Below are 13,253 nucleotides of genomic sequence, written 5' to 3' on the forward strand. Positions count from 1 at the left end.
GCATTTTCACTATAGTTATAGCAGTTTTTGTGATTTTGCATGTTTTGCAACATGGAATTTTTGGAGATTGCCCCACTCTCCCCTTATATAAAAATCTGAAATTTTGTAAAATATGTCAGAAACGGTTAAACAAAATAAAAAAAACATTTGCACATGATTAACAATAGTAATTGTAATTGTATTTATTAATCTTACGATAACCAGCTTTAACATTTTTATCGGGTCAATAGTAAATGTACTGAATCAATTATGATTGTTAGCCTTCTCAAAAACTCACTAGGATTATGTCATGTCTACCTATATCAAGTGACATTAATTATTCTACCTTTTGACTTGGTACCTTTTATGTGTTCGTACCTACGGTATTTCTGAGCTATAAGTACTGGCTGCAGTTGACCTAGAAGAGAGACTTCCCGAACTGTGGACTTATTAACATTTTATTTTATTCTTCATTTACAGGATATAAAAGATTAGAGCCTTCGAAGCACCACATTAAAAAACAAAAAATAAGGACTGGGTATTTTACTAATTTGAAGATTAATTTCCAATTCAGTTATGGAAAGCTCCCATCAGATGTACAATTTCATTTACACTAGTGCACTGTTCTTACTTCCCCATACCAGCATACCAGCGACGATCGATAAAAAAAACCGATCGAGTCGATCGCAAATTTCTAATTTAGAAAGCATGAAGAAGAATGCAAGGCTGTTCTAGACCTAGTAAATGTAAACCGTACCAACAGACGTGTTCGTTATTTAATGGTGCAGCCCAGAAACACGCAAAGAAAATCTCGTAATCGGACAATCGATTCAGCAGCAGAACTGAGCGATACGCCCGTCGGTAAATATCGGGTGATTGGGCACAAAAAAATACCATTCATATATGTTCAGTTCACACAGAGAGCACAGTATATATGAGTCAATAATAACGAAACGCAGATAACCGGTTTCCTCCGGCTGGACAGTTTGCATAATTAACCAACAGCGTCGACCCGAACGAGAGTGAAAGAAGGTAATTTCGAACAAATCAGCCTCCGTACGCTCGGGACATTTCAGGCTTGCTCAACGAGTTCAGAACAGGGCCGCTGCTGTTAGCCCCGTGATTGATTGTCGATCCTTTAGTTCACGACTCAAGGGGTTTTCAGTCAATAAATTATGTGGGTGATACAGGCAGAAACAATTCACTTAGATTAGTACGATAGACAAGTATTTCTTAAAATGTGTCTGGAAAAATACAAACTCTAAAGCTACATGGCACACATCCCTCAGAATAATGAAAGACGTATGATATACGTAGAAGAACAACATGAAGATATATTCTGAAACAGGCGTTTTTAAACCGCGGACCAAATCCCAGAAACAGGTTCGAAACTTCTGGAGCTCAAGAACTCTACGAACTCCATCGAATTCATCGACTGTTTAAAATCACTCAATAGTTCCTTTGTGTACAGGCCTATGGATCTGCAACTACATTCTGTTATCACTCGTTATTCAGCTACCAATGTTACTTGGGATATGCAACCAGTAATCTGTTTAAGCCAAATGTAGGTACTTATATAGTTTACACTTCAGCAGGCTCATACAATTACGTTCTATTAAGTTTACCAAGTTATGGGTTTTGACTACTCTACAATTTACTCCTTATCTCATATCTCCACGCATAACCAGCGAACTTTTGAAGTTTGATAAGTGGCTGTCCATAAACCACGTGGTCATATCCGGCGGGAAGGAGGATCTGACCATAGTCAACGGTGCATACAAATTTTAAGATTTGTGCATGGTGATATGGTGATATTTGTATGCGTGTTTAATACGGTAGATTTTCAGTGTGTTGGTCACTTCGTGCGAAAGTCGGAAGTTCAGCATTTTCACAACGTGCCCCGCCCATCGTATCCTTCCAGCTTTGGTGACATTCTCATTCTTTTCCTCTATACGTCGTTTTCACATAGCGTTTTGTCTCAAATTCCGAACAGACTCATATTCCGAACACTCGGTTTTTTATGGCGATTTGGTTGAAATGTTTCGCTGAAATATGTCATCATATTACAAGGAAATGGCAGTCAATTGCAATTCAATTTTAACGTCTTCCAATCTATTTTATACCTCTGGAGTAGTGATGATTCTGTAGTTCGAGACCAGTAGAACTAGCTCAGAGACATTTATTTGCGAAATTATTCCATTGAATGCGATTTATTCTTGCTGTTCGGTCCAGGATCTTTTCGTAATGGAATCTTCCTAGACTTCCCTGGGCATAGAGTATAATCGTACCTGCCACACGATATACGAATGCAAAAATGGCAACTTTGGCAAAGAAAGCACTCAGTTAATAACTGTGGAAGTGCTCATAAGAACACTAAGCTGAGAAGCAGGCTCTGTCCCAGTGAGGACGTTTATGCCAAGAAGAAGTAGAACAGGTGCCTCAAGTCGAATTTGTGTTTTTTGACTATTTTTACAATCAAAAAAATCTAGCGAGAATTTGAAAAAATGAAAATCATAATAAATACCACTAGTTGAACGTATTATAAGTATTTTACAACTTTTGGGAACACTGTATGCGGATTGTAGATGGTTTTGACCAAATAATATTGATTTCTGTTCTTTTTTTTCTATCTTTATTAACGAGATTTTTAGCCCTGGGCTAGTTCATCTCGGGACCAACGGCTTTACTTCCCTTCCGAAGGAAGTCGTCACTGAAGTTTTTAGTGACTATCTCGGGGATGGGATTCGATCCGCGTGAGAGGCGTGTGTTCTAACCACTACACCAGGTCCGTCCCCATTTCTATTCTTTGAAGTGCCCGTAAAACATACATTTCTCTACAGGTTTTGTTCTACGAGATTCTTAACCTCATGCTTAATCATAAAAATCAACCGTAGTATCATTCCTTTGCCTTTTCGGAACATTATTGTAGTACATCATTTTCGTATCCGAATTACGGATAAATTGTAAAAATTAGTCGGAAATACGACATCCGACTTTGCTTCTTTGATGCTTCGTTCTTGAGTTATGATTTTTCAAAGTAAGTAGTGTCAGGGGAAAACAACAAATTTCCAACTGAGTTTTCCGGGAATATAGGCGACCCTGAATTTTTCTCAATTTTTTTTTATTCATATATTGATGAGCCCTGCCTGTGGAAAAAGTTGCATGAAAATCTGAGACCTTTCGGCCCAAACCTGTAAGGAAATAAAAAAAAATCCCCATTATACACATTCAAAAAGTTTGTGCAAAAAGAATAAATTTTCTTCGAACAATCACAGGTACTTAGTGGGGAGCAAATGCTTCTGATTTAATAACACTTTACAAAACTACTATTCATTCAGTTATGGAATATGGTTGTTTTACGTTTGGTAGTGCTAAACAAACATATTTTGTCAAACTTGAAAAAATACAATTTCGTTGCTTGAGAATTTGTTTAAAACTCATGAATTCAACTCATACTCAATCAATTGAAGTATTGGCAGGTGTTATTCCACTTAAAATTCATTTTCAAGAATTGAACTATAAATTTATGATGAATTGTTTTTCTAACAATCGTTCGATTATTAATATTTTAGGGTCTTTATTTGAAATTAATCCCACGAGCAAAATATTAGACTCCTTTAATCATTGTTCTGTTGAAAACATTGTTTCAATTCCTTGGAATGCATTATATAAGTCTAATATCAACATTCATACTTATCAACCATTAATTGACTTGTCTCTATTTTACGAATTGAAACAAGTTCCAAAAATTCAACATTCTAATATTTTATTCCAGCGGAAATTTAATGAAATCACTCCTGCACAGTTTTATTATACAGATGGTTCTTTGATTCATGATGATGCTTTGGTGTGTACAATTTATTTTCAACTCACTTTTTAAATTGCAATCGCCCTGTTCTATTTTCATAGCAGAGCTGATTGCCTTATATTTTACGTGCATCTTGATCAAAGATTGTATATATATATATTGTTTGTTCTGATAGTTTGAGCTGTCATCATGCATTGAATACAATCAATTTTAATTTTAAAACTCTTCATGTCATCTCAACTCTCAAGGATTCGTCATAAAATTCGTATGGGTTCCAGCTCATTGTGACATTTATGGAAATGAACAGATTGATTCTTTAGCTAATTTAGGTGTGAATCGTGGCGTAATTTTCAATCGTTATATTTCGCCTTCTGAATATTACTCAAAATTTAAAAAATATCTCTTTCCAATTAGCAAACTTGTTGGATTTTTATTGATAGAGGACGTTGGTGTCATTCGATTTGTCCTAAAGCAAGTCACTTTCCATGGTTTAATAATATGTCAGTTAGTAGAAATTTTATTCGCTCATTTTCGAGGTTAATGTCAAATCATTATACTTGCAACAGCCATTTGTATCGTATCAAAATCACAGATTCCAATTTGTGTGACTGTGGGAAATCCTATGAAGACATTGATCATATAGTATTTCATTGTGACAAATATATTTCTCCAAGAAACAAATTAATGAACAGCATAACTAATTTTGGTCTCTCAGTTCCTGTGTCTGTGCTAGACATACTAGGTGCAAAATGTTATCCAATTTTTCAAATTATTGTTCAATTTCTTGAATGAAATCTCATATTTTTTTTCTTCTCGATTTATTTTCAGATATTAATAAGGTTGTGCTTCGTTCCCTGACTGGTTTTTATTAGACTGAATTGACTGAATTGATGCCCTTATTCCATACCTAATTGATGTCCCTTTCAAGACAATGGATCTGTTATGGTTCGTTACCGTGTGAGCCTTTAGTTTTAAGTGTGTTTTATAACGTTTCGTGAATAGATAAAGAGGTTTTGTGCCTCTTTGAGAAAGATTTCCAAAAAGAAATCACTCAAAGGGGTTTTTCCCACTTTCAAAATTTTTGATTTAAAATAAATAATAATAAATAATAATAACGTTATCTTGATTGAGAATATTTTCGAAGTCTTGAGTAACTTGATTTTAGTAAGTCCTAAATTAAAATTGTGCGCGCTTTCAAAGTGCATAGCAAGAGCTTTTTCGCAATTAGTTAGTAGTAGTTTGTTTTCTTCTTTCAATGCCGGTATTGCCTTCTGAGGTTTTTTTTTTTTCAAAATTTAAGATAATTTTCAAAAGGGCTTAGAGCCAGGGTCCAATTGAGAAAACTTATTTTCAAAATTTTTTTTTCTTAATTGTGCAAAACGTGTCTTGATTTCTTTCTGCAAATCCTGCCATATAATTTTCATAGCAGGATCGCGAGTGCGTTGAAATAAAACTATTTTTTTTCCTAATTTTGCTATATATTTGTTTGTTTTTTTATTACGAAACTCGGATTATTTTCAAAAATCTCAACGGGACAACCTCTATAAGCCATTTCTCAGAGTTTACTCCATACGAAAATTGGATTGAAGCACCCTTTGATACCATTTAAAGGTTGAGCCCCAAGTTGTCAAATTGAAATTTTTGGACACGCTGATGTAATAATTAGGGCTGTCTTGGTAGTGTCATTCTCAAAACACACCCAAGCCGTTCACATAGGGGACGTTAGCCACAAGGAAGTGACGTTTCAAGTAATACTGTTTAATATGCCCTCTTCAACATCTAATCCAATTTCTCTCGCCGTTCCCTTACGGTACCTATCCATCTAGTACTCATTGCTTTCTTCTCCATGCTCCCTCTTACTTCGAGCAAAATGGATCGATATGCCGATAAACAAATTCACAATAAAATTATCACGGTCGATATCTTTGTATGTCAATATTATCAATGCCAAATATTCGCTCCCAAGACGACAATTCGTCCGGTGTGCTGCTGTCTTTATGATGATGGTTGACGAGAGCAGTGTCAAACTCATTCATGGTTTCAAAACATTCGGAACAAAATATTTATTTTCACAGCTTAAGTGAAATAATACGCTTCCAATCGCAAAACGCAACATACTGTTAGCCATCTATACTTTGGTAGCGCAACTAGTCAGATGATGAGAGATTTGATTTTTCACGCATCCATCACATGCCGCTGTGGGGAAAAATGTTTTATTTTCCTGATAAAAGACGGTTAACAGTGAAACAGTTAGGCGGAAAAGGTAGGAATATCCATTCTCTATGTTCTACATACGTTTGTTTTTTGTATTATTGCACTACTTTCATCCGGCTGGTAGGAGCATTAGTTTGAGGTTGGAAAACCAGGATATGTGAGGTTAGTTTCATTGGAACTTTCGCCTGAGCGATTTTTGCGCTTGAATAAAACACGCTTTGGGACATTCTCCGCTGCCCCTAAAAATACCATTGGGTAGATAAATGAATTTTCTACCATTGGATCTCATTCAATTTCATACATAAGTGAAGTAAGCGGTGAAAATAAATATTTTGTTCCGAATGTTTTGAAATCATGAATGAGTTTGACATTGCTCTCGTCAACCATCATCATGACGACAGCAGCACGCCCCACCGGACGAATTGTCGTATTGGGAGCGAATAAATGAAATTGAATGAAATTCAGTGGTAGAGAATTCATTTCTCTACCCAATGGTATTTTTAGAGGCAGCACATTCTCCATGTTTCGAAACGTGTTTTATTCAAGTGCAAAAATCGCTCAGGCGAAAGTTCCAATGAAACTAACCTCACATATCCTGGTTTTCCAACCTCAAACTAGAGCTCCTACCAGCCGGATCTCAATTTTTATGAAAGAAGTGGAACAATATAAAAAAACAAAGGAATGTAGAACATCGAGCATGGATATTTCTACCTCTTTCACTTAACCGTTTCACTGTTGACTGTCTTTTATCAAGAAAATAAAACATTTTCCCTTACAGAGGCATGTGATGAATGCGTGAAAAATCCAATCTCTCATACTCTGACTAGTTGCGCTATCAAAGTGTAGATGGCTAACAGTATGTTGCGTTTTGCGATTGGAAGCGTATCTAGATAGCTGAAAACGAGAACGATGGTAAGGCAGCATCCATTTATTACGTAACGCTAAAATTGGAAATTTTTGACCCCCTCCCCCCCTCTGTAACACTTTTTGTATGAAAAATTTCAAATTTTGGTATGAGCCGTAACGCTTGAGCCTACTCCCCCCTCCCCCTAGAGCGTTACGTAATTTGTGGATGCCACCTAAACATTATTGGCTCATGTACCGAATTTTTCTAATAAATGTAATTTTAGTGCTAAAAATCATGTCTAAAATAAAAGATCAGGGGATCCCATTTCATTGTTAATTTGATCAATAATCAATGCAATTTTTGTTAGTTTTGAAAACAACAACATCGTTAATTTGAATTCCCTGAATTTGTTACAAATGTCTTTGTTACATAAAGTTTGATTTATTGTTTGATCTATTAATTAAAAATTGTTTTAATTCGTTAATCAATAATTCGCTCCCAATACGACAATTCGTCCGGTGGGGTGTGCTGCTGTCGTCATGATGATGGTTGACGAGAGCAATGTCAAACTCATTCATGGTTTCAAAACATTCGGAACAAAATATTTATATTCACCGCTTACTTTACTTATGTATGAAATTGAATGAGATCCAATGGTAGAGAATTCATGTATCTACCCAATGGTATTTTTAGGGGCAGCGGAGAATGTTCCGAAGCGTGTTTTACTCAAGCGCAAAAATCGCTCAGGCGAAAGTTTCAATGAAACTAACCTCACATATCCTGGTTTTCCAACCTCAAACTAATGCTCCTACCAGCCGGATCTCAATTTTTATGAAAGGAGTGCAATAATACAAAAAACGAACGTATGTAGAACAAAGAGAATGGATATTCCTACCTTTCCCGCCTAAATGTTTCACTGTTAACCGTCTTATATCAGGAAAATAAAACATTTTTCCCCATAGCGGCACGTGATGGATGCGTGAAAAATCAAATCTCTCATCCACTGACTAGTTGCGCTACCAAGGTATAGATGGCTAACAGTATGTTGCGTTTTGCGATTGGAAGCGTATAGCGTGTTATGTAGCCGCTTTGTAGAAGGCAACATTATTTGTGATGTATTAAGCCATCTGTTGTCAAGTAGCCACACGACGGGTTTAGTACTAAAACGATAAATGTCTGAGATAGGTGGGTTGCCTACTCACAGGCGAAACAGGTACGAGCTTTTCTTGGTTGCTCGACTAAATATGGAATAAGCTTGAGACTTTTGCCATTTAGCCCAAAACCGGAAACCCTTTTCCTAGCCAATCCAAATTCATCTAAAAGTTGAAAAGAAAAACCAGAAACCATTTTTGGACCAATCAGAAAACAATATACAGTTGTGAGCAGATCTTATATAAGAGGGTCGAACGAGCTCGTATCACACAAATTTGCTCATTTTGGTGGAAACCGTGGTGAAGAAAAGTTGTTGATTCTAAACCTAAAGTTATTACAAAAGTGATTGATTCAAAACCTAAAGTAGATATTAGCCTAGAATACGGTGAAGTGAGTAATTGTTAATCGTTTCGTGATAATAAATATTAATTCTAATTGTTTTTCCAAAGTTATTGTACTAGTTTGTTTTCGGAAGTGGTTCGTATCGTTAAAAAGATTGTGAAGCAAAATTGGTCGTACTTAAAGGTAAATTTTTATTAAAATTGTGATGAGGGCATGGGCTTGAATTATGTACGTTGAATAGGAGGCTAAACCCATTCAACGTGGGTGTTTGTCTGGAGCCCATTGTACGTGTCCGCTCGGTCGTCGATAGGGGAGCAAGCAGCCGTCCACCACCCTCGATTCCGGGATGCCAATATACCCGAAGAATCTGCTGTGCGGCCTCTCTAGAATACGACGATTCTTGAACCTCTCCGAAAAACAACAAGTGCGTCGACGCCACGTGAAGCCAACCGTCGTTGGAACCCAAGCCACTCTTGTGCACTCTTTGACTCGAGCTCCGAAAAGATTTTTTTGGAAAATTGTACATAAATGTAAATAAATTAGTAGATCTTAGTTTCTAGTTTTGCTTTTACACTCTTTCGTTGAAAATTAAATACTTTAATTTGAATTTGTGCTTACTTTTTTCTTAATTACTTTGGGAAGCGTTTTAGAATTAAGTTTTGAATTTGATCTCTCATTGATTAATTAGAATTATTTCTTTTAGGTCTAAGTAATTAACCATTCGCCTCCATCAGTGCTCGAATGGTGTAATATGGGTTCGAGTAGTTTATTCAATAGTTTGATTCATTATTTGGTAGTTTTCTGATTGGTTTTCATGGTTGAATTTTGGTATTGAATTGGAAGTGAGTTTACGGTGATTGGGAATAACTACCTGCCCCCAGAAAAAAATCTTGGCAGGACATTAACGGTACCGTAATTTCGGGTGAAATTGATCATTTTTCACGGTTCTTCTAGTCTCTTTTCTATAATGTTCACAATGCCAAACAACTAAATGCAGGAAAACAAGTACGAAGGTGAGCCTCATCGACTTAGGTACCGAAATTTTCTAACAAATGTTATTTTAGTATTAACAAATACCTCTAAAAAAAAATCAGAGGATCTCATTTCGGGGTGAAATTGATCACTTGTCAATGCCATTATTGTTAGTATTCAAAACAACTCTATATGATAAATTTGAGCTCCCTGAATCCGAATATGCTTGTAAAATTCTTAACAATGCAATATTTATATAAATAACGAATAGTTAAATTTAAAGAACTACGCGGAAAACGCCTAAATGTATGCAATTTCCTAAGGAATTAAATGATATGTAACAGAAATTCAATTATTTCAATCATATGAGCAAATTGGTACGAGTTTTGGTGATGGAATCTGGTTTGGGGTCATATCTCATGCATCCTCACAAACTTTCAGGTTTATACCATGTTCAAATCCATGCTTATAAATAGAAGTTCATAGGTGTTTGTCAATACTGCACTGTGCATGATTTTGAAATTTTACGTTATGTGCTCCAATACGAATAAATAAAATCGTGTGATACGATGATCAATTTCACCCTTCTGATCAATTACACCCGATTTTACGGTACTAGTGATCCTTCAGTTGAAGGTGGCGCTTAAATCACTAGCGTTAAGTAACCAAACACGTGGCTTACGACTACTTTCGATCGATAAGACGACTCTTAGGTTACACATTCAAATATGCTTGCTTAACTATCAGCAATACAATAATTATAGAAATAAAAATAATTTTATTCAGTATTATCGTGGAAAACGCCCAAAACTCTCAAAATAATTTTCTAAAATTTACCAGAAATCAAAGAATTTAACAGCATCCCCACAAACTTCCAAACTGATGCTATTTCCGAATGTTTGTTTAAAATTAGAAATTTGTGGATGTCTGTCAATTCAACACCGAACATTATTCTGCAATTTCGCGTCATTTTCATAGAAATAAACATTCTTTAACACAAGCAACGTTTACTTATTACAGGTTTCACTGATATTGGTGTTCTATTAGTAGGAAATACAATATTGTGACACGGTAATCAATTTCACCCCAATTTACGGTATGTGTATACATAATCGAACATAATTTTGTCCCGCGTTGGAGCTAAGAATTCTGGTCACTTTGTCTTTAGTCCTAGTAACTGTTCAGTTAGGTTCGTTGTCCGTATGGTGCTCGATAATGAATCTGTTCATCATAGGGCTACATGTGCACATATTTTGGTGCTAAAAATCAGTTCACAGTGACAACCTGACCCCATGACCGACCAGAATGATCGCCTTTGGTGAAGTAATTAATTTCCCAGACAGTTGCTGTGGTACGCGAGGGAGTTTGTATCGATGTTTGTATACTCGTGCCAGATAGCCGTTTACAAGCTCCAACAGACCTAGATCTTTCCTTTTCTCACATGCACAGCCGTTGCACAGCGTGGTGATCTGTATATCGCAGTAAAGTGCCATGTGTACCGCTTACCTACTTCAAACCGCGTGGTCACCGTCGTTGTTGCCGTTCCAACAAGGAAGGGGCGTCCAAATCAACAAAAAGAAAGAGACTCATCAATAGCGATCACTAGTCTGGTAAAATCTTTTGCAGCGTTCAGTTCATCCCCAAAATCCATCACGGGAGTAAGAGAGAAAGAGAGGTCCCATCAAGAGTACACTTAGCAATCATGTGTAAATCACTCGTCCTGATTGCTCTGTTGGTCTGCGGAGTCTGTAAGTAGAATCACATCCCGCATCTGCAAACGCAGCGCACAAGTTAACCTTGAAACCACGCATGGACCAGTTATGCAAATGATCTTCCGCAGATGATCGGTTCATAATGTCAGCATTTGCATAACGAGCTACAAGGCAGTGACCTGTAAATATTTCGTTTTCTCTATTTTGTTTTCTCGAACGTTCTTCACACTCCAACCATGCCGCAGATGCCGCCAACGATGACGATTACTTTGACTTCACCTGCCCTCGGGAAAACGGACAGTACGAGGATCCTTATCAATGTGACAAATACTACGAATGTCAGGATGGGCGCCCAACGGAAAAGCTTTGTCCCGATGGCTTAGTGTTTGATCCTACCAGCAAACTACCGAGCAAATGCGATCAACCATTCAACGTGGATTGCCAGCAGCGTAAAGAACTGCGTATGTTGATTTGATTATTCTTATCCTAACATGTCAGAAAGAATAAATTAACTTTCATGATCTAACTCACCCTATTAAACTATTTTCAGAGGAACCAAAACCGATTGGAGCTTGTCCGCGACAGAATGGTTTCTTCGCCCATCCAGACTCATCGATCTGCAATGTGTTCTACAACTGCGTCAACGGACGGGAACTTGAGATGACATGCGTAGCCGGTCTTCACTTCAACACAGAAACCGGCACCTGTGTCTGGCCGGATATGGCCAATCGCGTTGGCTGTGGAAGCAATGCCAACAGTAATCCATTTCGCTTTATTAAGAAGGCAATATGTTAATCCTTGTCTTCTATTCCACATCAGAAAAACTAGCGGACGGATTCCAGTGCCCGAAAGACTACCCGAAGGCGGATAAAAACGGACAAAGCATCACTCATCCCAACTTCCCCCACCCAGAAGACTGCTCCAAGTTTTACATCTGTCTGAACGGCGTCGAACCCAGACAGGGCACGTGTGATCCCGGTCTGGTGTACAACGAGGACCTCCAGCGATGTGACGAACCGGAGAACGTTCCCGCATGGTAAGAATGCTATTCCAATCCTCTAACTAACAACAGTTCGTGGCAGCTTGCAGACTGCTTGTGAACTATAATTAATTAATGCTTGCTTTTGCTAAAAACAACCGCTTCCGTGGCTGCCGCGAACTGTTGGCGCAATAATTCACACTGATATTCTTCCATTTCAGCGAGGATTGGTACGTTCAAGCCGAAAAAGCGACGGAAAACTAGATATGGTTTCTTCAATTTTGCGAAGACTAGTTTACATAAGAGATAACACCGTAGAGTCATAAGAATTATAAGTTTTATAAACTAAAACAGTCATTCGTACCTTCGCTTTGAACAGAGATTTATTTACAAATATATGTTAGGAATTTTGTTAATTTAAACTTTGACGATTAATTTTTTGAAAAAAAATAGAATTATGAGAAAAATCAAGTACTACAGGATAAGATTAAAGCCGCAGATAGCCATAACGGTAAATACGCAGCTTTTCAGTAATACTAAGCTGAGGGTCATGAGTTCGAATCCCACCGATCGAGGATTATATTCTTTGGTGCGAGTTTTTATTATATATATTATTTATTTGGTTCTACATCAATTAATTTGATAAAACCTCGTCAACAATACTTCCATGGACGTAGCCAGGATTTCCATAAGGGAGGGACTAGCGACCTTAATGGTACATTCACAAGTTTTACGCAGATACGATCATTATACACAACCTGTGCACGCTTTTTGCATGAAACGTTTAAATATGGAGGAGATATATCCCCTTTTTTATTCAAAGTGAGCAAAGTGGAGTTCAAATCACATCTGGGTTCAATTTATTTTCTTTGTAACAGGGCCATTGATGGTTTGGATAATTTAACATTTGAAAAAGTTCGGAAATTCGATTGGTAGTCTTCCTGCTGCTCAGAACGTTTACCCTGGTCATTCATTGATACGTATTCAATGATTCCTAAAAGTGATTTTAACAACATTTCTTCCAAGAATAACTTCCGAATTTCTGCAGACATTTCTAAAAAAAGCATTGAATAAAGTCCTACAAACACTGAATTATTTTCTAACATAACCATGGAAGAATTTTTCATTTGAATATTACGAGTGAAGCCTTCCTTAGCCGAGTGGTTAGAGTCCACGTCTACAAAATAAAGCCATGCTGAAGGTGTCTGGGCTCAATTCCCGGTCGGTCCCGAATCTTTTCGTAATGGA

General features: G+C 37.1%; 1 protein-coding gene across 2 annotated transcripts; it reads left to right on the forward strand.

Moving 5' to 3' along the window:
* The first annotated feature begins 10,804 nt into the window (after positions 1-10,804).
* On the forward strand, positions 10,805-12,427 carry LOC5572171 (protein obstructor-E). Of its 2 annotated transcripts, none has more exons than XM_021850457.1 (5): positions 10,805-11,062; positions 11,272-11,487; positions 11,577-11,783; positions 11,846-12,062; positions 12,247-12,427. In XM_021850457.1, the coding sequence occupies exons 1-5, from the start codon at positions 11,017-11,019 to the stop codon at positions 12,329-12,331; spliced, it is 771 nt and encodes a 256-aa protein (XP_021706149.1). In that variant the 5' UTR covers positions 10,805-11,016; the 3' UTR covers positions 12,332-12,427. The 2 variants fall into 2 exon arrangements, with proteins under 2 accessions (XP_021706149.1, XP_001660248.2); XM_001660198.2 differs by having other exon boundaries at positions 10,811-11,062; positions 12,227-12,298.
* The last annotated feature ends 826 nt before the right edge of the window (positions 12,428-13,253 follow it).

This window comes from Aedes aegypti, chromosome 1 (genome assembly GCF_002204515.2).
Source record: "Aedes aegypti strain LVP_AGWG chromosome 1, AaegL5.0 Primary Assembly, whole genome shotgun sequence".
Classification (NCBI taxonomy): Eukaryota; Metazoa; Arthropoda; class Insecta; order Diptera; family Culicidae; genus Aedes; species Aedes aegypti.